At 33.5% G+C, this 26,627-nt stretch overlaps 1 protein-coding gene and 1 long non-coding RNA gene across 2 annotated transcripts; both read left to right on the top strand.

The window, feature by feature from the left end:
- Window positions 1-3,057: 3,057 nt before the first annotated feature.
- Window positions 3,058-4,583, top strand: LOC124896329. The gene is made up of 2 exons (XR_007052689.1): window positions 3,058-3,233; window positions 4,377-4,583. It is a non-coding gene; the product is annotated as an uncharacterized LOC124896329 (long non-coding RNA).
- Window positions 4,584-8,514: 3,931 nt separating this feature from the next.
- On the top strand, window positions 8,515-10,103 carry LOC107860977 (auxin-responsive protein IAA9-like). The gene is made up of 4 exons (XM_016706399.2): window positions 8,515-8,902; window positions 8,981-9,147; window positions 9,234-9,436; window positions 10,084-10,103. The coding sequence occupies exons 1-4, from the start codon at window positions 8,612-8,614 to the stop codon at window positions 10,092-10,094; spliced, it is 672 nt and encodes a 223-aa protein (XP_016561885.2). The 5' UTR covers window positions 8,515-8,611; the 3' UTR covers window positions 10,095-10,103.
- The last annotated feature ends 16,524 nt before the right edge of the window (window positions 10,104-26,627 follow it).

Here is a 26,627-nt window from a genome sequence, read left to right on the forward strand (position 1 = left end):
ATATATATATATATATATATATTAATTTCTCTTTAATTTCTATAAATTAAGAAACTTATTATTTCAATTATACAAACTCTTAAATTCTCGTAAAAACATTTAGTTCAAACTTGAAGATTCTTGTAAATTAAAACACATCATGTAGGATTTTTGGTTACAACTAAGATTCAATTTTTTTTCATGTTAGTTACTACTATTTCTATTTTATGAGTATTTTCTTATCGGTTAAATCGAAAACTGAACCGATAAGGACTAAAAACCAATAAATCAAAAACCAATAAAAAATATCTTATTGGTTTGGTTATTGGTTTAGCATATTTAAAAAATGAAAATCGATAAATCAAACCGATAATATATAAAATCAAATAGAACCAACCGATGCACACTCCTATTTGAAACGTGGTAGACTAATTGATTCCAAGGATAAAAATCCTCGAGAAAATAAAATAAATAAATTATCAGAATAATCAAGATATGATGGCAATTGCTTAAAAAGAGCTTCAAGATATAACAAATGATAAGACCACTGAGGAGGTTAAAATACCTAAAACTAATGAGAATAAAGAAATCTCAATAAGTTATGTCTCAACGAGAAATAGGTGGAATCAAAATAATATTGTGGTAGATAATATTTTTACTTACAATGTTGCTACTGAAATAATGCAACAAGATGAGGATTTGAAATCAAAATCTGTCAATAAATGTAGACAGATAAATGATTGGTCAAAATAGAAGGATGCAAGTCAAGCAGAATTGACTTCACTTGAAAAATGTGAAGTTTTCAGACCAATAGTTTGAACACCTGCAAGTGTCAAGCCAGCGAGGTACAAATGTGCTTTTGTGCGAAAATGAAATGTAAAAGGTAAAGTCGTAAGATATAAAGCATGACTTGTGGCACAAGATTTTTTGCAAAGGCCTCATTGACTATGCGAAGACATATTCTCCTGTGGTGAATGGAATTACATTCAGATATATAATAAATCTAGCAGTTCATGAAAAGCTTGATATGAGCCTAATGGATGTTGTCACGGTCTATTTGTACGGCTCATTGGATAACGATATTTTTATGAAAATCCCAGAAGCCTTCAAAGTACCCGAAGCATATAAAATTTTACAAGAAACTTACTCAATAAAGCTTCAGAAATCCTTATATGGATTGAAACAATCAGAGTAGATGTGGTACAATCGTCTTAACGTATATTTGCTAAAAGAAGGGTACAAAATGATCCTATTTGTCCTTGTATTTTTATAAAAAGGTCTGGATCTGAATTTGCTATAATAGTTATGTATGTTGATGACTTGAATATCATTGACACTCCTAAAGAGCTTTCAAAAGTTATTGCGTGTTTGAAGAAAGAATTTGAAATAAAAGATTTGGGAAAGACAAAATTTTGTCTCGGCCTACAAATTAAGCATTTGACAAATAATTCTTTTGTCCATCAATCAACATACACCAAAAAGGTTTTAAATCAATTTTACATGGATAAATCACATTCATTGAGTACCCCAATAGTTGCGAAGTCGCTTGATATAAATAAAGATCCATTTCGACCTCAAGAAAATGATGAAAAGCTTCTTGGTGATGAAACTCCATATCTCAATGCAATCAGAGCACTAATTTATCTTGCCAATAATACTCGATCATATATTTATTTTGCGGTAAGTTTATTGGTAAGATTCAACTCTTTCCCAACTAAAAGACATTGGAATGGTGTCAAGCATATATTCAGATATCTTCAGGAAATCATTGACTTGTGATTATTTTATTCTAATGAATCTAAGTCAGAAATGATTGGTTATACAGATGCAGGATACTTATCTGATCCACATAAGACTCGATCTTAGATGGGTTATTTATTTACATATGGTGGCACAGTTATATCATGGCGTTCAATGAAGCAAACATTAGTTGCAACTTCCTTAAATCTTGCAGAAATTATTGTTATTCATGAAACGAGCCGAGAGTGTATTTGGTTGAGATCAATAACTCAACATATTCAGGAAATGTGTGGATTTTCTTTGAATAAGGATATTCCAACTACATTGAATGAAGATAATGTTGTATGTATAGCTCAGTTGAAGGAAGGTTACTTTAAAAAAGACAGAACAAAACACATTTCAATAAAATTCTTTTTCACTCATGATCTTGAGAAGAAAGGTGAAATAGATGTTTAACAAATTTGTTCGACCAATAATTTGAAAGACTTGTTCACTAAAGCATTACCAACATCATCATTTGAGAAGATGATATTCAAGATTGAGATGCGCCATCTCCGAGAAATGAAATGATGTTTGCATCAGTGGGAGTAAAGTACATGCTGCACTCTTTTTCCCTTGGCCTAGGTTTTGTCCCAAATAGATTTTCCTGACAAGGTTTTTAACGAGGTAGAAAACAATGCGTATAAGAATATATGTGTACTTTTTTTCCTTCACTAGAATTTTTTTCCTCACAGGGTTTTTCATTAGTGAGGTTTTAACGAGGCATATTATATCAATGGACATCCAAAGGGGAGTATTGTAAAAGATTGTGGATGTTTATAATTCCTTAGTGTAATTCCTCCATTACTCCTTGGTGTAATTCCTCCATTACTTCTTGGTGTAATTTCTTCTTTAAATGTAGTAACTTCCACACCTCTTTTACCTCTTCATTGATCATCAAGTTTATGACACCTCTTGAGGAAACTGTTCAAGACACTTGAAAGAAAGAAGAAATTCATATTATATTGTTCTCTTGTTATTTACTTTATCGTTGTTTCTCTTAGCTTGTTGTACTTTACATTGTTAGTCTTGCTCTTAATATTGAAATAAATAATAAATTAATTCTTGATGTTTTGTGTTGTGTTCTTTAGATGCTTCAATCCTAATATTATTATATCACTCCTAATTAATTATTATAATAATATTTAATAAAAATTACTTTCTACGATATAATAAATACCAATAACCACACAGGTCTTCAACATGCCTGCTTGGCATTGAAGGGCTTTTTTTGTCTTTTCGCATTTTAGTCTTTTAAGGTTGCAAATTTACTCCATTCTCTGTTTATCCATTCTCTTCCACCGTCTTTGCTCTTTACTCTTCAACCTACTAAATACTCCACCGCCTCATCCAGCATTTCTACCTATTTCTGCTTCTCCACCTTGCATTTTTTAGAGGTTTTCGCATTGTAGTATCTATTTCTGCTTCTCCACCTTACAGTTTTTTAGAGATTTCCTCGTTGTAGGTTTTTAGAGGTAAATATCTTCAATAAAATTTTTAGTCTAAATTAGAAATTAACATTAGTTTTTGGTATTACAAACAAAGTAGATTGGACTAAAGTTGAAACAGATACATCACTGAAATTCATCATCTTTCTCTTTGTGAATTATAGTAGAGATTTGGATGCAAGTTTTGGTTTGGATCAAATTTGTTCATTTTAGGTGCTTCCGGGTTTTTCTTGGAAAGTGTTTTTGGGGTTTATAAGATCTGAAATATGATTGTGGAGTCAAAGGTGGTGAATTGATACTTTTTGTATTTTTTGGGGGGCTTTAAAGTTTGATTTTATTAGAGATGATGAATTTGTTAATATTTTGATACCTATGTGTTGTTTCTCTTTTGGGTTGTGCAACACTTGTTGATGTGGTTTTGCTGGGAAAAGAAGCTAATTTTAATAAGTTCTGCTACTATTCATCGTTGCTCTACTTGCTTTCCCAGCTTGAACCCATGACCTGCTGCATACATGGCAGAAACTTTGGCAGTTACCTCTGGATCCCTTCATACTCAAGTTTTTTTTTTATTTAATTTTACCTGCCCTTGTTTTGCCAGTTTGAATTTGTTAATAGTTCATTGCCAGAAAATTGCAGTTAGCTACCAGGCTTCACTCTTTTATGCAACTTTAACCGTTTTCTTTTGCTTTGTGAAAAACGAACCAAACGATCTTCCTTTTAAGTTTGGGTTAAAACTGCTAAGGTGTTACATGGGAATAGATTGAAAATGATAATCTGTGGGTTTAGGTTAAAACTGCTAAGGTGTTACATGAGGATAGATTGAAAATGATAATCTGTGAATGCTACTGTAGGACTATATATCTCCAATATATTATTACTCCTATAACTTGGAAGATCTTCCTAACAATAAAACATTACTCTCTTCGCATTTTCTTTTAGCACCCTTGCTTCCGCCTTTATGAGGGCTGCCTGACCATTTTCTGGGATGTCTGGTTCCATATAGAATCTTTCTTGAAATGCAGCTCAATGTGCATAATAAGATGGAGGAACTACAAGGAACCAGATTTTTTTTATCTGATTTGGAGAACTTTGAAACATACAATGACATTGTCTTATACTTGTCTTCTTGGTATACTATTTGAATAGTTTTGGTTTTTGTATTCAATGCAGCAATTACTCACCCTCACTGGAGTATATATAGTTTATATAAGTGGGAGTATATGTATAAACTCATATTGAAGCCTGTGGAGTGTACTCTTAACCCAGACAAGGTTTTATGGAGGGAGGGGGTGCAGATTCTCTTTATATTTAGAAAAAGAAAACAAAACATCATAGCATCTTCTGATATTAATGAAGTTATATACTAATTTATGAGTATTCTAACTTTAGTAGTCAAAGATGGTAGGTTTTTTGCATCTTTTGACTTGTCATTGCAGATTCTTAAACTGTCTTCGGGCATAGCTATTTCTTTCTACAAAGTTCATTTGCTATTTTGAAACTTGAATCTCATTTACTTTATTGTCCAGTTTATACTTATTTCCCTTAATGGAACAGAGAGAAAATAAAGAAAAGTAGTGTAAGCTCAATAAAGAAGAACTAAAGCATGATATATTAAAAAGACAAATCTTTGGAAAGGTTGCAGGTTTTATGTACACTGTAGAATTTAAAAAACGTGGTCTTTCTGATGCTCATTTTCTCATTATACTTACTGATAAACATAAATTATTAACTCCTGAATCCTATGACAAATTTATTTGTGCTGAATTATCTGACTTTAACAAAGAACCTTATCTATATTCACTTGTTACTCAACATATGATGCATGGTCCTTGTGTACCTTGTGGAAAATTAAATCCAACAAATATTTGCATGAATAAGAAAGGTAATTGCAAGTTTAAATATTCAAAAAAATTTGCTGATCATACATCAAAAGAAAAAAATTCATATCCGATATATAAAAGACAAAAAATCGGTCAGACTATGAAAATAGAAGGTCAATTCTTAGACAATTCATGGGTTGCTTCATATAATCCTTTTTCGTTATGTAAATACAATTATCACATGAATGTTGAAATTTGTTCTGATATTAAATTTGTTAAGTATATCTACAAGTATATTTGTAAGGGCCATGATAAAATTGCTTTTCATGTACATCATAGTGATACAAATACAGACGTAGATGAAATAAAGGAATATCAATCTGCTAGATGGGTTTCACCTCCTGAGGTCGCTTGGCGTTTATTTAGCTTCTCAATTAGTGAAATGATTCCTGTTGTATATTACCTTTAGTTACATTTAGAAGGACAACAATTTGTTTCTTTTAAAAGTACTGCAAATATAGAAAATGTATTAGCTAATCCAATGATTAGAAAAACAATGTTGACTGAATTTTTTTAATAAACAGAATAAATGAAGAAGCTAAACAACTTCATTACTATATAAAGAATTTTTCCAATACTTTGTATGGTCACCAACATATAAAATGTGGACACGTAAAAAAAAAAGATATTATTGTGGGTCGTATTGTAACATGTCATCCAATAGAAGGAGAAAAATATTACCTTAGATTATTATTAATGAATGTAAGAGGTTCACAATCATATGAAGATCTACTTATAGTTGATGGTAGACGTTGTAATACATTTAGAGAAGCGGCAGAAAAAATGAGGATTACTGTATTATGATAATAGTTTAATTGAATGTATGTCTGAAGCCATAAATTATCAAATGCCATATAGTTTAAGACGTTTGTTCGTAACATTATTGGTGTACTGTAATCCTGATAATCCATCTAAACTTTGGGAAAAATTCGAATATGCATTGTTTGAAGATTTCAAGATTTTGCCTGATATGAATGCTAAAGAAATACATTACTTGACTTTAAGTCAAATTAATGACACGTTACATTTTATGGGTCATAATATTAATGAATATAAAGTTGAGCCTGAAAGAATTACGCTACCACCTTCTATTAGAGAAGCAAAAAATTGTCATTTTGAAAAAAATATTATTATTAGAGAAGAAAAGTTGTTACTAGAGACCAAGTTGAACATGGAACAACGAAAAGCATACGATACATTCTTAATAGGATACTTTCTAATCAATCAGGTGCATTTTTTATAGATGGACCTGGTGGAACTGGAAAAACCTTTTTATATCGTGCTTTATTAGCTGCTGTGCGATCGAAAGGTTTTGTCGCTTTAGCAACAGCGCCTTCTGGTGTAGAAGCTTCAATCCTTCCTGGAGGATGGACCGTTCATTCCCATTTTAAATTTTCTATTGAAATTGACAAACAATTCTCATGTAATATCAGTAAACAAAGTTCACTTGCAGCTTTAATACATGATGTCAAATTAATTGTATAGGATGAAGTAAAAATGACAAAAAAGAATGTAATAGAAGCTTTCGATCTTCTCTTGAAAGATTTAATGAATACAAATACGTCATTTGGTGGAAAAGTTATTATTTTTTGTGGTGATTTTCGACAAACTCTCCCAGTTGTTCGTAGTGAAAAAAAGAGAATTTTATTTGAGAAAGTTTGTTATATTCAGAAATTTGGGATGAACTCGAAAAACTAAGATTATTAGAAAATATGCAAGCAAAAATAGATCCTACAGTTTGTGAATATTTGATGAGAATAAGAAATGGAAAAGAAAAAAATAACAACTGCGATAAAATTGAAATTCCTGATTGTTTCATTGTTCCTTTCATTTTTTAAAATGATCATTGAATCATTTGTTCAAAATAGTTTATCCTAATCTAAATATATGCTTTTCTGATATATCTTCTGTAACTTTACGTGAAATTTTAACAACAAAAAATGATTTTGTTAATGAAATGAACGACATATTGATAGCTCATTTCCTGGTGATCCTACAACATATGTCTCCTTTGATCAAACAACAGAAGAAAATGATCAAATTCAATATGAAGATTATTTGCATACATTACATCCTGCAGGCTTACCTCCACACAAATTGACATTAAAAAAAAATTGCCCTGTTATGTTGTTACGAAATTTAAATCCATGTGAAGGCTTATGTAATGGTACACGATTAATATGTTGTGACTTTCAAAAATATGTTATTAGTGCCAAAATAGCAAGCGGAGACTTTAAGAATACACATGTATTTATACCAAGAATACCATTACTGTCATCGGCAGATGAAAAACTACCCGTTCCATTAAAAAGAACACAATTTCTTTTACAGTTATGTTTTGCAATGACGATAAATAAAGCTCAAGGTCAAACATTAGATTTTGTTAGAATTTATTTACGTGAACCTGTATTTTCACATGGCCAACTCTATGTTAAAGTTTCCATTGTGTAAAGCTATTAATTCGACCACCCACAACAGATAGTGATGATGATCATTCAACATATAATGTAGTCTATGATGAAATTATTCAAAAAGCCTTTATGTAAACAAATTTCTTTCACTACTTATGTTGAGGTAATTTCTTTTTAATATAGTGCTTAAAAGATTTTTTTTATGTATATATGAACTCTTGGTGTTAACTTTTCTCCTGTTTGTTATGCTAACCTATCTTTTCTTGATGTTAACATTTCTTATCTGGTTGCTCAGCAGCTGATAGTGTATGTTGCTTGAACTCTTTAAGAATCTCAATGGGTGTGTATTGGGTTCTTTAAAAGTAGTGCTTTTTCCGAGAATCCAATTTGGGTGTGGCATTGAAAGTGAAGAGTCCATCCACCTTAGTTGATCATCACTATTTCGAAAAGTCATACTTTTTCTTGATTCCAATTTTTTTTCACAAAGAAAATGACTTTCCAAGCAATAACTATTAGTCGAGTGGCCAGTTGAGAAATCAACTAGATGCAAAACTTTAGTACTTCCATTCCCACAATTGTAGAACATACTACTCTTTTACCCTTTGTCTCCTTGGGTTAGGAAAAGAGATTTCTTTCAGGTGGTTTTCAAGTAGGGAGAAGTGTTAGAGTTTAGAATTCCTTGATTACTCCTTTGATAAAAATGGAAATAGTTTTTTTTTTTTAAAAAAAAATATACATTGGCTTTCACCTTAAATGAATCTGATTAGATTTTATATTTGCTTTTGAGCTTCTTCAACCGGACACTGTAACTCCTGTGTGTCCACGCCCCTGTAGAGTATTTGTTAAACACATACTACGCAAAACATCCTGAATGGATTTTTTAATATAGAATATTGCACTTGATTTCTGATATTTAATAGAGTTATGTTAATAATTTTATTTCCTTCTTGAAATAAGCAGTGTTGAAGTATTAAAGTTATTTATAATTGTCATATCTCCACCATTCCTTGATGTTGGCAAGGAGGAGGGCCAGAGTAATTTTACTTTACTGGGTTCTTCGACCTCCTTAGGAAGCATATGCCAAAAAAGATTACCACTTAAAGAGCGAAACTATATGGGGCTTTCTGATTGTTCATCTGTGGATAGCTGCAATATTTCCACCTCAACAGAGGATAATAATGGTGTTGGATTAAATCTCAAGGCTACGGAGCACAGGCCTGGGCTCCCAAGATCCCAGTCTCCCAAAAGGGTCATAGAGTCTTGTCCTTTGGGCTCTACAAAGATTGATGAGAAGCTGCTCTTTCCCTTGCACCCTGCCAAAGATACTGCTTTCTCGGTATCACAGAAAATAGTTCTTACTGGTAACAAACGAGGATTTTTAGACGCTATGGATGGATTCTTAGAGGTGAACAATCATGTCAATACTAGGGATGCTGATTTTCTACTAAAAGTTGTAACTGAAGTTACTAAATCTATCCTACAGGGAAAATTTCTATCGAACTCAGGTGTGAAAGCATGTGATACAAAGGAGACTTCACGTGTGCAACCACCTAAACTGAAAAACGCAAATACACAAGATACGGTTTTAGAGAAGCCTTCGGCTGTGAATAAGGCTTCGAACTGTGAGGGCAGTCGTGCTCCTGCTACCAAGTGAGTAGCTCCTGCTTGGATGAAGAAGTGAGATATTTGGACTTCATTATAAAAATGTCTAATCCTTAATGATTGTTTAATTTTAGGGCTCAAGTTATGGGTTGGCCACCCATTCGATCTGTTAGAACGAACACAATAACCTCTGCCTTAAAGAACAATGAAGAGATAGATGGAAAGGCTGGATCACCAGCTCTTTTCATTAAGGTCAGCATGGATGGTGCTCCATATTTGAGGAAAGTCAACCTCAGAAACCATTCTGCATACCAGGAGCTCTCTTCTGCTGATTTTGGTTAGTGCTTTATTTATACGACATCTTTTGGTACTCTTTTTTGTGTTCAACTATGGGGTAAACCATTTTATGATTGCTAATATTTGGTTATCATTTAATAGAGTGTTACAATTATTGACGAAGAAGAGAAAGGAAGAACCTGAAATCTGTACAGTTGCATCGTTGAAGCGCTTGTTTGTAGAAAGTAGACCATATTTGCTTGGTAGCCATAGTCAGCATAATCAATTTAGCAGCACATTTGTCAAGGATCATCCTTCCATGCCTGAGAAATATAACTACATGACAGAAACCTTTCAAAAAACACTCGCATTTGGTAAGCTAAATATTTTCTACACCCTTACTATCTGGAGCAAAATCAAATTGTCTTATATGGACGCATCCTGTTTATACCTACAATGTTATTGTTGTCCTCTAATAGTGCTTTTCACTATTTGAGAGCTGATTGTGTTGTTGCTCATGGTGGAAATAGAGTTGACTGATGAAATAAAAGCTCAAAGTAGATCCATCTTAATATTCACTAATCCCTAACTACATTATTTTGGTAGCTGATTCTACTTTAAACTTCCTTTGTGCTCTTGGTATCACCATTATTCCCCCTCTCATTCAAGTTATAGTTTATTTTTAACATTGTCATACCTTTTACAAAGCTTCCTCATGAAGCAGGAGACATGGCAATTTGTCCCTTTTTTTATTATGGTGATATGACTTGTGCAACAACAACAACATATCCCATATCCCGTGTAACCCCCACTGGATTTTGGGAAAGATGGTGTATATACAGCCTTATGGTGTATATACAGCCTTACCCCTTACCACTTGTGTGCAAGTAACTATATTCATGCTTATATTCTTTTTTTTTAGTCTCAAGATCAGTAGACCATTGACAATTCTTTTCCTTAATAGGTAATTGAGTACATTGGACACCTTGTTAGACCTCCTATCGCTAACCAACAGGAGCAGCTAAGTTACAACTCAGTAATGGTAAGAACTGTATCCTGCCTTTATGACTTTGATTTCCATGGTGGCAGTTTATTTGTTTTTTCATTAAAGATATAATCTTTAACACTGATGGGACTGAAATTTGACAAAAAAATCCATAGATTGGCCATATTTGTTACTGTTATTCTTGACACCCAGGATGCCCATGCTGCTTTTGAGAGATCCAACATGCAATCGTCAACTTTTTTCAAGAGTCCGAGCATATACTCAAGACTCGGAATCACAAAATATCCATATTTTCTGATGCCTTAACACATTTTTTCCCCTTAAAATGTAGACTGTTGTTTTGCTACCTTACATATACCATTTGCTAAAGCATTTGCAGCTGTGCTGAAATAACTGTTTGCAGGTTTAATCTCTCTCCTCGGTTCCTGAGAGAATTGCGACAACTCTCACTCATAACGTTTAAACTTAATTAACTAATCGCTATGAATGTGAGAGTTAATAGAATCCACGAAGGACTCAGTTTGGGCAGAAAGAAGGAATAAGGCATCTTAATGGTGTTGGTGTTCTTACACCAAAAATGGAAGAACTTACCCCAGTCATCACTTTAAACCATATTGTTACCTCAGCTAATTAAAAGTTGTAACAATCTTCTATTTCTACTCCCACATGTTGTTATTTCCACAATCTTCTTTGCAAGCATTAACCAATGTGACCAACTTCATCCAACTTTCTGCATATACCAGAATATCTATTGATGTGTTCAGCCTGTTGATACTACAATTGGTATTACACAGTTCTCAGCACTTCTTTTGTTGCATATATTTGTTTCCCCTTTTTTGGTTTTGGTTTTATAAAACATGGATACACAATCATTGTAGAGATATCGACAAAGGTTGCAACAACACATGAAACAAGCAAACATCTATCTTGGGCCCGTGCTAAGCACGGGCGCCTCCCATCTAGTACTAATAATAAAGGGGATAAGCAGGCAGCTCTTCGACATGCCTGCTTGTGCTGCCTGCTTCATCTGTTTCAATCGTAATTTTACTATTTCATCCCTAAGTAATTATTATAAATCATTTAAGTATTAAAAAACTGATAATATCTAATAAAAAATAAAATAGAAATAAAATAATAAATTAATTCTTGATGTATATCACTCATAATTAACTTTTATAAGTCATTTAAGTCTTAAAAAAATAATACTAATATTTAATAAAAAAGATAAATTAGACAAAATGATAAATTAACTCTTGATATTTTAAATTAACTTGATGACTTATATGAGACCCATTTAAATTTTGTTCACAAGTATCTTTTATAGTAATTTTTTTATGTCACTTCTAGTTAGTTGTTATAAGTCATTTAAGACCTGTATGGATAGTTGTTTTAATCGTGATTTTATTATACACCCTAATTAATTTTTATGGTAATCTAAGCATTATAAAATTAATAATATTTCATAAAAAGGGTAAAATAGACACAAAATGATATGTCAATATAAAACATTTGATTGACTAACGAAATTATATTAGTGTCACATAAATTACGATGGGACAAAGAAGAGATAAAGTAAGATATATTATTTTAAAATGAGAAGACACGTAAATTGAAACAGAGAGAGTACTAATATCTTATTAAAAAATTATGCTAAAAACATTATAAATCACATAATTAACAACTTAAAAAATATAAAAATATAAAATTCGATTGACTCTCAAAATTATATCAGTGTCACTTAAATTGGAATAGAAGATAAAGCATCATAAATCACAGTAATTAAAAATTTAAATTATTTTAATGATTGATTATCTAAATTATATTTGTGTCACATAAATTGAAATAAAAAAAAAAAAGCATAAATAACATAAATACCAACCCTTTTGGAGGTAATTACACTCTTTCCCACTTTTTTAATTACTTTACTCTCTCTCCCTATTAATATACATAACATAGCCGATATATACATAGCATTCTGTGTATATGTTGGGATTTTTGTAATATGTTTAGGGAGTTAGGATTTTTTGTAATATTGAAAACATAAGTTGTATATGTGTGTAATTTTTAGTTTAAAAAAACATATACTAGCACGGGCCTTCAACGTCTAGTATAATAAAAAATACTAAGGATAAAATTGTGCTAGCCTGGTCAAATTTAAAGTGTTTATAAATTCTAAATCATAAGTTAGAGGTGGCAAAGTTATAAAATTTGACTGATCTTTTGATTTATAAGCACTTGGTTTGTAAATACTTTTATATTTAGTAAATACGTATATAGAAAAATAAAAATAAAAAGAGTGTTTATAAAACTTGTTTATTACTCCTTTCATTCCAAAATAATTGAATTATTGAGGTATGACATACCTAGCAAGAAAAATCTTTTAGGATATAAATTGTAGGTTACTTTCCGATATTACCCTTTAATTGTTCTTAAATTAATCTTCTAAAAATGTGAAATACTTAAAAACCTCATTAAATGAAAGGATAAAATTGGTAGGAATTTTCCAAATGACTCTTAAAGAATGAATTATTTATTTATTTTGAATATTAAAAAATAGTTCTACAATTTGTTTATTTTGAAATGGAGGAAATAGTTATTACTAGCTTCAGTACCTCCCAAGCATATGTACTCAATATATTCAAAATAACGAGACCTTAAAACATTTATAATATAGAGTGAGGGTTTGAGTTTTATCTCCTTCACTTTGTATCTATTCGACTGGATTACATTGATTCGTTTTGTTTGTTTTTGACAAAAATGTAACACCCCGCATTTTGGACTAGAGTAAAAACCGTCTTTCTTACGCGTAGATGTTCCAAAAGAGATAAATCCTATGCAAATTTGGTGTGTTAATCAATTATGTAGTGTGGGAACCTATTTGAACATGAATTGAGATCATAGAGGTCTCCTAACTCAAGAACGAGTTGAAAGCTTTCATATCGTTCGAGTTTGAGTGAGCATTGAAACTTGGGTTAACTTCAATCGACTATAACTCTTTGTATATAATGAATTAGGAGGCCTACTATATATCAAATGAAATTTCTTTGAGTCCACTTTCTAACGCCGCTGGTTTCGCTTAAATCCGATATCGGAGTAGAAAGTTATACTCATTTTACTTTGAAGTATCTGTCTACCAAAACATAACGATGAGGCTGACGACTTATCAACTGTGTGATGGCCCGTCAGACCTGATCATTAGCCTAAGGCAGTGAATAGTGAAAACCAGCCCAAAAGTGATGACCTGGGTGATGACTTATCACCTGAGTGACGGTCCATCAACCCTGGTCGTCAACTGATGCAAATATGCGATTATTTTTGGATTCCTTAGGGGTATTTTGGTTTTTTCCTCACTCCAAAAACCTTTCACATTAATTAAATCACCCCTTAAGTGTTATTAATCAATCACTATCAGTTTTACAACATCAAAAAACTTTCTCTTCACTCTCAAAATAAGATCAAACTAGGGTTTTCTCCAAGAACAAGAAATTCAAGAAAATCAAGCCTAAAGCTCAATATCTCCAAGAAACAAATCAAGATCCGGGTTTCATCTATCAAGATCTAGGTTCCATCTTTCAGATCTTATAATTTAACGTACGTGGGGTTTATCCTAAAAACTACATGTGCTTGAAAACACTAGAACATGATTTAAAGATTTTCAAGCATGATTTTAGAAAGGGTTTTGAAATACATGATTTTATTATGCATTATGAATGTTTAAATGCATAGTTGATTTGGCCCTTAGGCCTTTCCCCCTAAGTTGATTTACATGTATACGTATATGTATAAAATTTGAGGTTTAAGATTGTTTGAGAGCATAAATTATGGACTCCCTCTCTTGTGATAAATTAAAGATTTTGGTTTTGTTAGAAAAGAGTTGAAATGCATGTCTATGATTAGAAAGATGTTTTCTCAATGTCATAGTATTTGAAACATTGATTTAGAATTATTGAGAGGGTGTCTTGAGATAACTATGTTTTGTGTTAAAGAGAAGAATTGCATGAGATAGAGACTTTGGACATGACCACCACTGTTTGTTAAATTGTTGATAAAGAGAATTGCTTGCATAGTTTTACATGAATTTTAAAGCATGAGTTCCTTGAATGAATTGTTGTTATGGTGGTCCTGAATTTCATGATTTGAAAATAGAGATATAAATTGCTATAAATGGCTCAGAGAATGTGACTTACAATTCAATGGTATGACGATACCATATATTTGTATATGACAGAGTAGATTATTATTGTACGCTGGCGATGGTTATGTGGCGTAGCAGATTCAGAGACTCCGACCCTTGCAGTACCCTTGGGTTGGGTGCTTGGCTGCCGAGTTAATGGCAGATCCCATATAGCCCATGGGATTACAGATTGTAGGGTACACCACCTAGTGCAGAAGTAAGACAAAGAGTGTCACAGATTTCAGATGTTTTCATAGAGTCTTTTAAAATGCCCATGTGATTTCTTCCTATATGATATGTTTATGAACTGCTTTAAATTGCTCTCATATATGTTGAATATAAATTATTATTTTGGATTTGCTCTGCGTATCAGTACATCTGTATTGACCCCCTCCTCTACCTCTCAGGTTCTGAGGCTTAGTCTAGGGGTCTAGATAAGCAGTAGATAATTTAGACAGCAGATCAGATTATACAGTGGTGAGCCTTCTCTATTCTAGAAGTCTGTCCTTTCAGATTATGTCATCTATTACAGTTTTGGTCTATTGGGGGTCTTGTCCTAGTTTTTAGATAGTTGTTAGATTTTTATGTAGTAGAGATTTCTCAGACTGTTCCAGATATTATTAGTGATATTCGAATTTCATTCCTTATTGTTACACTTAATCCAGAGTATGTCCATATTTTCGTATTAGATCATAATTTTGTATTTTTTTTATTATATGAATGTTGTGCATGACTACCAAATAGAGTAGAACGTCCGGGCTTTCATGGTTTGGGATGTCCGTCACGGCCAGGCCCTAGTTCGGGTCGTGACAAACTTGGTATTAGAGCACGATTCATGGTCCCAGGGTGTCTGCGAAATCGCATCGGATGGAGTCTTGTTTATGGGTGTGTAGTGCACCACACTTATAAGCAGGAGCCTACTAGGCATGTAGGAATGTTTCCCTTTCGTCATGTTCTAGTTCGTGCTATGGATTCAGAATGTTAATCTTTCATACTCTAATTCGTGCTATGGTGTTGCCCATATGAAAGTTAAGTTATCCCAATTCTTTCCTTACTTTGATGGGCTCCAATATGTCTCAATATTGTGGTGAATCAAGTATGGAAATTTAGAATTTAAATGGTATGGTCCTTTCTGATTGATGTCATATAAGAATTTAAAAATTGTACAAGGACTTGAGAAGAGTCCGTTAGTGCTTCAGAGTAGATTGATTGTAGTGCGAATTTTGGTTCTAATGAAATCGTGTTTTTCAGTCTGCGGTATTAAGGGTATTCAGTCTGTTTTAAAAATTTATGTTGCAGATGTCATGCTTAAGAGGGAATAAGGTATAGCAGAATATTGGAACTGTATTTCCACCCGAGTAGTAGTATAAGTTAAAGTGTCGGTGTCATGATCTATAGGTAGTGAGATTAGACCAAGAAGTTGGTGATATGAAGTCACAAATTTAGAAGTCTGAGTGAGGGTGACTTTTGCGTGAATAAATAATTTAGTTGAATAACTGATATTTGAGAATAATTTACCCTTTTATAGTGATAGACTAATGTGGTAGCTAGTAGCATATGTGGATTGTATGGTAGTCTGTGGGGGGAAGTATTTGACTTAGATTTTATTTATACAGGGTAATTTGTGTATTCTTAGATCATTGAATATCGTGTGTCAAGTTTCTATCTCTTGTAATATTGTTATCATTGTGTTGTTGAAACCGAAAGTCTAGTGAAGTCGTGTGGGGATCTTTCGATTCACTAGCATAGCTGCTTTGTTATTCATCTCATTTTCTTGTTCAAAAGAAAAATCAAAGTCTAGTGAAGCCGTGTGGGGCCTATTTCGATTCACTAGCAACTTGTTGTTCATCTTGTTGTTCCTGTGTTGGTTGGGACTTAGGATTTAGTGGCGTAATGGCAAGAAAAATGGTAAGGGCGATTTATTGAATATATGTATGGCCGAATCTTTTTGCATGAGATTGAGTTGGTAATGAAGTGATATGCCCTTGTGTATTAGTTTGGTAGAAAGTAAGGTAGAGAAGGAGTTATTAGTTAAGGCGAATTATTGTTTACTTGAAGTATGAAAAGAGTTATTGACGGTGTTTGTTGTGCAACAAAATTATAGGTTATATATGAAGGTACTTGGTGGATGAGTGCTGTTAATTTAGATGCCCCTGAGGTTGTAAGAGGGAGTTTAGTTGGGACTTATAAAGCTATGAACTAAGTTTAGTTATATAAAAGGGTAGATAGTAATGATGTGTAGAAGGAGGACGTGTTAATGGATTTTAAATAAGATAGATCATAGGATTGTGATTGATCCTTACTGTTATGAAGTTTTGGCGGATTAATATTTTTAGATGTTTGGCATGTAAGGAAATTGTGTGAAGTTGTAGTTCATCATAGCTAGAACTAGACACTAAGTTGGAATAGTAAATGGTGATCAAACTGGATATAATGATTGTTGTGGTGGGTGTTAGTTGTGTGAAAGTGATCTAGTAGGCTTGGACAGTGTATATAAGAGCTTAAGTTTATTTGATTCGTAATCAAGTCTGATGTTGTAAGTATGATTTAGAAGTACGCCTAAGGTGCTATGGGGCTGCATTATTTTCAAGGATCATTGCATGTTATGTGGTTAGTAGTACTGAGTTGCTAGGCGGAGAAAGACTAGTTAGATAATAGGTGATGTTCTTGATAGCTAAGTTATGGAGTTATGATTAATGATGTTGACCCTTTTTTTTTGGATAATCTTGATTCTCATAGTTTAGAAATATAAGTTTGCAGGCATGCTGCTGGTAGACTATGACAGAAGTGGTATGGTCCGTCAAAGGTTTGGAGATATCCATGTTTAGTGTTAGAAGAATCTAAGTTGGTGAATGTTTAAGCTGTTATATGGTGACTTTTGGGGCTATAGAAACCTAAGGGTTGAATTTTAGAAGGAGGTATTAACATTGGTTGTTATACATGAAGATACTGTCTTACAGGGTAAGTTTAGTTTTATGTGTTTTGTTATATCCCCGACTCTAGAGTAAAGTGATTTCAGTTTATACCAGAGTGTATATAGTAGTTCACAGACTTAGAGTAATGGATTAAATCCAAGGGGGAAATAATAGAACGAGTAACCAAGTCAAGTTTTCAGATGCTAATAAATGTGCCAATAAGTTGTGGAATTGGCCGTGAGAAAGAACGATGCTCAATCTATTCTTATTTTAGTAGTTTACTTCAGTTATTCCAATACATACTCATGCTTTATGTTTCAACTTCATGATCATAGTCCGGGTTCATGCATATGATAAAGAATCATATACTCTCCTAGTTTCTAGTATGATGAGTTCCCAGTTTGTTCAAAAGCCAGAATCACTTTCCGTAAGTTATGAATTCCAAAACAATTCAAGTCTACATTTCATGACTCTTGTGCACATGTGATACACTTAACGATCAGTGAAAATTTAGATTTATATCAGGTACGCCCTCAGATTAGATCTCCTTAATGAGTCCATGTCGTAAGTGCTCTATTCCTCACGCCGCAGTAGGGTATCAAGTTATGATTAGTACTCCCCTCATGTTCCGAATTTCGGTATTCCAATTTTTCAGTGACCTTTTTCCCTTAGGTCGAGATAGTGATGATGAATAGTTGTCTAGATGGAAAAGAGTAAACATTTCTTGTTGATGAAAGATGGTTGTGTGCTTATTTGAGTTAAGGTAGTAATTATGGAGTAAGACTGAGGACAAGTCTTTGATACATGTCAAGGTTAGTTGAAGTTTTATATGTAATATTTGGGAACAATTGTTGTGTGCTTGTTTTATGTAAGTCGGTAAGTTGAAAGAATTTTGAGGTGAAGTTTCGTGTATGGCTTGGTTAGTTGAGAATATTTTATGTGTATCATCCGAATAGTGTTAGGATGTTGTTATGGATAGAAGTATTAGAGAATTTGAGAAAGATTCTTTATGAGTGTTTGTTTAGAAGTGCATATGTGAGTATGAAGTTAGGCTTGAAGATGGTGAGGGGATTTAGTTCAGTTTAGACATTAGTAGATGGAAATATCAGCGGCCGAGTAAGAAAAATAAGTGGAATCAATGAGCATGGTATTTAAGGGGAAAGTATAGTTGAGAGAGTATTTTAGAAGTGTGGCTAACCTTGAAAGTAAGAAGATGCATTGCCTAAGGTTTGGTAATTCTATCCTAGTTTATGAGTTACATGTCTATATTCCGTGCTATAGAGTAGTGTCAATGTTGTGATTCCGTAGTTGGATGCCTGGTGTAATTTGTGCCCAAATCCATTGCTCCCTAATGCTACTGGAACTTATTTAGAAAGAGTGTTGAGAGATAATCTATTCCATCCATGTAAATTGCGAATCCAGTTCAGTCCAAGTATCATATTTCAGATTCAGCTATTTAGTCATGACCCAGTTCATAAGAGTTCAACGCATAATCCCAAATTTTCCCAAGAATTTTAGCTCAGATAGTGTAATACCCTAATCCGATCTAAGTCCAATTGTCTCATGATTCATACTTGCAAAAGTTATCACTCATTAATTCAATATGTATGATTAGATCATAAACACTCTAAGGAAATCCTAAACTTTCAGCATGAATCCGCTCCTTGAAGCAAGTAAAGTCAAGTCAACTTAGAATTCAATTTCATGATAGAAGTTTAAATGTTGCAGATCAGTTGTATCCTTTCTTAGAAGACACATCATGTCTGCTTTATTCCATACCTTTAAGCTTCAACATTCCTACCCATCATTCAGGGACGAATGATCCCAAGGGGGAGATAATGTACACCCCGTATTTTGGGCTAGAATGAAAACCGTCTTTCCTACTCGTAGATGTTCCAAAAGACATAAATCCTATGCAAATTTGGTATGTTAATCAATTATGTAGTGTGGGAACCTATTTGAGCATGAATTGAGATCATAGAGATCTCCAAACTCAAGGACGAGTTGAAAGTTTTCCTATCGTTCGAGTTTGAGTGAGCCTTGAAACTTAGGTCAACTTCAATTGACCATAACTCTTTGTATATAATGAATTAAGAGGCCTACTATATATCAAATGAAATTTATTTGAGTCCTCTTTCCAACGCCACTGGTTTCGCTGTAATCCTATATCAGAGTAGAAAGTTATGCTCATTTTACTTTGAAGTGTTTATCTGCCAAAATGTGACGACAAGGCTGACGACTTATCAGCTGTGTGACTGCCCATCAGACCTGGTCGTCAGCCTAAGGCAGTGAATGGTGAAAACCAGCCCAAAAGTGACGACCTGGGTGACTACTTAGCACCTGAGTGACGGCCCGTCAACCCTGGTCGTCAACTGATGCAAATATTCGATTTTTTTTAGTTTCCTTAGGGGTATTTTGGTCTTTCCCTCACTCCAAAAACCTTTCACATTAATTAAATCACCCCTTAAGTGTTATTAATCAATCACTGTCAGTTTTACAACATCAAAAAACTTCCTCTTCACTCTCAAAATAAGATCAAACTAGGGTTTTCTCCAAGAACAAGAAATTCAAGAAAATCAAGCCTTAAGTTCAATATCTCCAAAAAACAAATCAAGATCCGGATTTCATCTATCAATATCTAGGTTCCATCTTTCAGATCTTATAATTTAACGTACGTGGGGTTTATCCTAAAAACTACATGTGCTTGAAAACACTAGAACATAATTTAAAGATTTTCAAGCATGATTTTAGAAAGGAGTTTTGAAATATATGATTTTATTATGCATTATGAATGTTTAAATGCATTGTTGATTTGGCCCTTAGGCCTTTCCCCCTAGGTTGATTTATATGTATACGTATATGTATAAAATTTGAGGTTTAAGATTGTTTGAGAGCATAAATTATGGACTCCCTCTCTTATGATAAATTAAAGATTTTGGTTTTGTTGGAAAAGAGTTGAAATGCATGTATGTGATTTGTAAGATGTTTTATCAATGTCATAGTATTTGAAACAATTATTTAGAATTATTGAGAGGGTGTCATGAGATAACTATGTTTTGTGTTAAAGAGAAGAATTGCATAAGATAGAGACTTTGGACATGACCACCATTGTTTGTTAACTTGTTGATAAAGAGAATTGCTTGCATGGTTTTACATAAATTTTAAAGCATGAGTTCCTTGAATGAATTTTTGTTATGGTGGTCCTGAATTTCATGATTTAAAAATAGAGATATAAATTGCTATAAATGCCTCAGAGAATGTGACTTGCAAGTCAATGGTATGACGATACCTTATATGTGTATATGCCATGACAGAATTAAAGATTTCAGAGTATGTTTTCCGAGCATGTATGTTTAAAGAACTAAAAATTGGCATAAAGAGGGTTAGGTGGTTACCCGAAGAAGGCATGAGTTCAAGTAACTCTTAGCCTAAAACCGTATTTGCCGATATGGGTAGATTATTATTATACGCTGGCGACGGTCGTGTGGCGTAGCAGATTCAGAGACACCGACCCTTGTGGAACACTTGGGTTGGGGGCTTGGCTGCCGCGTTAATGACAGATCCCATATAGCCCGTGGGATTACAGATTGTAGGGTACATCACCTAGCGGAGAAGTAAGACAAAGAGTGTCACAGATTTCAGATGTTTTCACAGAGTCTTTTAAAATGCCCATGTGATTTCTTACTTTATGATATTTTTATGAACTACTTTAAATTTCTCTCATCTATATTGAATATAAACGATTATTTTGGATTTTCTCTACGTACCAGTACATCTATATTAACCCCCTTCCCCTACCTCTCAGGTTCTGAGGCTCAGTCTAGGGGTTAAGATAAGTAGTAGATAATTCAGACAGCAGATCAGATTGTGCAGTGGTGAGCCTTCTCTATTCCAGAAGGCCTGTCCTTTCAAATTATGTCATCTATTACAGGTTTGGTCTACTCGGGGCCTTGTCCCAGTTTTCAAATAGTTGTCAGATTTTTATATATTAGAGATTTCGCAGACTGTTCCAGATGTTGTTAGTGATTTTCAGATTTCATTCCTTATTGTTAATCTTAATCCAGAGTATGACCATGTTTCCGTATTAGATCATAATTCCGTATTTTCTTTTATTATATGAATGTTGTGCATGACTACCAGATACAGTAGGACGTTCGGGCCTTCATGATTGAGGATGTCCATTACGGCCAGGCCCTAGTTCGGATCATGACAAAAAACTACCATACCTAGAGAAGAGTAAGTATGATAGTTGTTGACACCTAATTTGTGCCCTCCATAACTAAGTTTAATCTCAAGTTTCTTCAATTTTTGAATAAAATTACAACTTTTATTTTATTTAAATAAATGGGTTTTTCAAAGTATTTATCTGGGAAATTTTGTCATTTTAAGAGAAAATTATATATTATCGTATTCAATTATATGAGATTATATAATTTTGTTACTTAAATATTTATTTTCTCAAAAATATCATACTTTAATCAAGGCTTATCTTGAAAATAAATTCAAATGATTAAAATCTTGGCTTAAAAGGTAATTTGTTCTTGAAAATAATTTATTTGAATAAATATAAGTTTGATTTTATCAAATCAAGAACCCCGGGATTAAACAGGGTATTAATTCATATCAAAATTCAATTCAATTTAGTCAAATTATTAAATTTGATCCTAATTGAAATCAAATTGGTCATATTTGCAATGCAATGGACCAATCTAATTTTCAATTGGATCAAAATATTAACTAATTTTGGCCAAATCCTAAACTTTTAATTGGGGGTTATATTTTAAATAACCTCCAAATTCTTAAAAAATATTATGATCCATCCAATTCCAGACCAATACACAAACAACACCAGCAGTCCAACACTGCCCAATCGGCCTAACAATAACAAACGACCCAGTCCAGCCCACAACCCATATTCAATTTCTCTATTATCTGTATCAACAACCAAACAACCAGCGTACATAGAGAAGTATGCACAAAATAATAGAACAACAACAACTCAACCCTAATTCGATAAATCCCGACCCACGTGAAAATCAGTGTACAAACATCGACTAACCCGACCTCAAACCATTGTTCGCGTGAATCACGTGCCCATACCACACGAATCCGTGCGAGAAATGCCTAGAAGCTTCTGTAAATTAATGTGTTGGCCCATACAACGCTTAAATCCCTAGATATTTAGGTTAATTTGTACTATTTCGTACATATTTAGTTGATTTCCATTGGTTTTGGAGTAGAATTTTATTTTTCCCAAATGATATTGGTCCACCCATTTTCAATTCCTCTCAAGAAACAACGTAAATGAGTACAATCTGTTAGCAAAAAGAGATTATCCTTATTTTTAAATTTTGAATTCCCCTAGAAACTTCCAAAATTACCCCTAAAAGGACCCTATTACCACATCGTTTGAAGCCCTAAAATAAATCCTACCTTATTCTCTTTAAAATGCTAGTTTTAGGAGCAAAAAAGAGGTTCGGAGAGGGGGGAAATCCTTAGAGCTAATAGTTTTCATTCTCAGTAAAAAATTTAATTTTCTTTTCTTCTTTGTGAAAATTGGTCGGTTAATCTGAGGTTCTCAAGCTCACTGATTTTTGGTGGTGGCGGATTCCGACATCAGTTCGTTGTTCCCTTTTACTGCTCCAAAATAGGTAACATTCTGTTTTATATATCTTTCGATCGTTTCTGCTTCATCTCCTCATTCTGTAGTTGTATTAATATTTATTATTGATATGGTATGCTGGGAATTATTTGTTGTAGGAAGGCTTATAAGCCATAGGACTTGCGTGTAACTAAACTTGCGATAATGTCGTCCATTTCGTTGGTCACTTGATGGTTATGATTCATGGTTGAGTGTGTCATATTTTTTTGAGACTGTTTTACGAAGCTGATCGTTCTAACTTTGTGTTAATTTTGAGTGTAGAAGTAAACCAATGATTTTCTTCTAACTTTTTTTTTCTTCGAAATAGATCTTACCGTGGTTATGTTGTTCCTTTTCTATTTCATTTGCTTTGACGTGTACTAGGTTAGGAGCTTTACATCTGCTTGCATTCAGTATAGCGTCAAGTTCTGTTTAAAGTCACCTTTTTCTTTTTTTTTCCTCATTTGTGTTGTTGTCTGAAATCAAATGGGATAAAATCGGCTTCGTATACCATATATGTAGAGAAGTGCCTAATTAATATTCCTGCTCTATGGGATATATTGCTGTTTTTCCTTCTCCAACCATTTTTGTTTGTTTCCAGGTTTCTTTTTTTGTATATGTTCATCAATGGCCATGAATCTTTATTAAAGTTTGCATTTTTGTTGCACCCCACCTCAAAAGAAATTGTTTGAAACCAATTTTTGAAGTTCATTTGTTCCGAACATATTTACTTTAGGGCTGCTTTGATCGAATATGTTTTCTTTTCCTCAAAAGTTTGTGCTTTTTTTTATCATTTTTATCCCTGCTCATATATATATATATATATTTATAGGTAATTCATGTATGCTATAGATGAATTGATATACTTACTGAATTTTTATGTGTGGGTGAGTTTCCTCTTATCTCTAGTCTCGGTAAAATATTCATATAGATTTAAGAAAGTTTAAAACTGGTATTGCAAGACATTGGTGGGAATAGTAGGACTCATCATATTCTAATACTTTTGGTTTATTTAATATGTCAAGACTTTATATTGATCATAAATTTTTTGGTACTGTTAGATTTTAGATTGATCAATTACGTAAACTTCTCATATTCTAAATAGAGTTGCGAACAGTGAATTGAATGTTCCTGCATGGATTATTATATTATTTTGGAGTTTCGTGGATGTCCCGGCCCCTGTTGTTCAATTCCAAGTAAAATATTGGAAACACAACAGTTTACTGACACGTTAGGCGGTCGGAGGTTGTTCGTGTTTCCAAACTCAAGTTGTCTGCTTGGGAACCTGTGTCCAAACCCACTCTGGACACTTAGGATAAAGCTAAACCAAAACTTTTTTTTAGACATAAGCCTAGGACGACCCAATACCTGAAGAGGTATTAGGACCATTAGAAAAATTGCCCTGCGTCTATTGACCCCGAGTCAATGACAGACAAATTATGTTATGTGTTGAAGAAATATATGTTTGTTTAAACTAATCCATTATTCTATGGGATGGGGGAAAGGCTTATTTTTTGTTTTTGTATGTAGGAAATGGCCCAACCATACCTTTGCAAAAGGTTCAAGATGGTTACCGAACCTGACAACTTTTTGAAAGAATGGTGGACATATATGAGAGAAGGTGATAAAAGGGTTGTTCGTACGCATATTCACCTGCATTCACTCATAGAAGTGGATTCCTATCCCGAAATGATTCACGTTCTAGCGACATTTTGGGATGACTATAACACGGTGTTTTGCTTTGGGGAAGTAGAGTTGGCCCCCACTATTGAAGAAATCTTGACTTGTTACAAAAGTCTTGATATGTGCATAAAAAGAAAGAACGTACCAGACAATAGTGTTCTAGTCCCTAACATGATGAATCGTTAAGAGATCCAGAAATACTTTGCAATCAATGATGGCACTTGGTTGGGAGAACATGATGGGGCAAATATATCTTTTCATGAGTTGAATCACCGATTTGGGAAGTACGACGCTTTTGAGAAGTTCGGTCATAAATTCGAGTCAGAAGAAAAATGGAAGGAAAATAGAGCATTTTCTTTTGTGGTGGGTTTACTTGGAACAATGGTGTTCCCAAAAGGAGAAAGTGGCACTATTAATCCGAGAGTCATTATGGTAGCGGATACTCTCTTCAACAGAATGGATTACGATCAAACTAAGGTATTCCAAAACTTGGCCCCTATGATTCTGGCCGAGATATATCGGGCATTGGGCATGTACCAAAGTGGCGCTCTTTTCTTCCAGGGTTGCAACATCATTGATGTTAGGTGTATTTATGCATTCTAGTGTCACTATTCTAGCCTTTTTAGCTTTGTTTTGAGGATGATTGATGTTATATATGAGTTGATAATGAGATAAATATGTATCAAAATATTAAATCATGTGTTTATGATGTTCAAAGTGAGTTTCAAACAAGTTTGTACCTAAAAGATTTATTTAGAGTTCAACCCAGAAAACTAGTGTTACTAGCTTGAGCTAGATGCTTGTCTAGTTGATTCTAGAGGATTATATTGTGTTTAAAGTGTTCCAAATGGTTTTAAGTGTAATTATATGTGAAACAGCTTGTTGATAATGCTCAAGGGTCAATTGGATCAAGCCAAGGGTCAAAACAATGAGTTAAAGATCAAAGTGAAATTATCCTATGCTTAGCTTGTGTTTCTAGTTCATCGTGTTGGATGTTGTGTTGTTTTTAGTTATAAATTACTGTGTTCAATGCTATAGGATGCTTGTTTAATGGATTATGATGATATATGAAGGATATACCAGCTTCAAATCAAGTGGAAACAACTCAAAAAGGCTCAGAATGGCTCAACGAAGGCAGAATATATAGATTGACGCACTTTTGGACCCATGGAATGTCTGGGGCGTGTGTGGGCTGTATGATTGTCCAATTGACACTTTCAAAAGATCAATGGATTAATAAGAGGCCCAAAATACTAACCATATGGCACGTGGTGGTCTTAGAGTCGATTAGCCAGCGATGCAGGCTCATTTTGGTGCTCTCTGCCTTAGAAAAATTCTAAACAACAATTTCTAGAGAGGTAGGGCGATATTAAGGTGACGCCTCACCTGGAGTGGGGCTCTACACAGGGTACCGACCCACCTAGTCAGGGCTCAATAACTGAAGGTTTTCTTTTCCAACACGGAAAGGGCTTGTTCCTATACTATAAATACATATTATATCACGTTTTTACACATCTTTTAGCATATTTTGGAATGCAAAGGGCTGCTACAACTTCTTCATAGGTTTTTATTATTTTTATTTAGTTCATTCATGTTTTTAGTCGTCAATTACTATTTTAATTACCATTATGACTATGCATGGCTAAAAGCTCCCTTTTCGGGGTTGAAGCAAAGAACATGATTATTATAGCTATGGATTAAGTTTGTTTCCTTCACTTATCAATATTTGTTGTTTGTTTATTCTCATTTTAACTATTTTAAGGATTCACTTAGAATGCATCCATTGTCAACCTTGTGAACTCGAGAGAGGGAATAGGGCGATAGAACATGGAA

Source organism: Capsicum annuum, chromosome 2 (assembly GCF_002878395.1).
Source record: "Capsicum annuum cultivar UCD-10X-F1 chromosome 2, UCD10Xv1.1, whole genome shotgun sequence".
NCBI classification, from domain to species: Eukaryota; Viridiplantae; Streptophyta; class Magnoliopsida; order Solanales; family Solanaceae; genus Capsicum; species Capsicum annuum.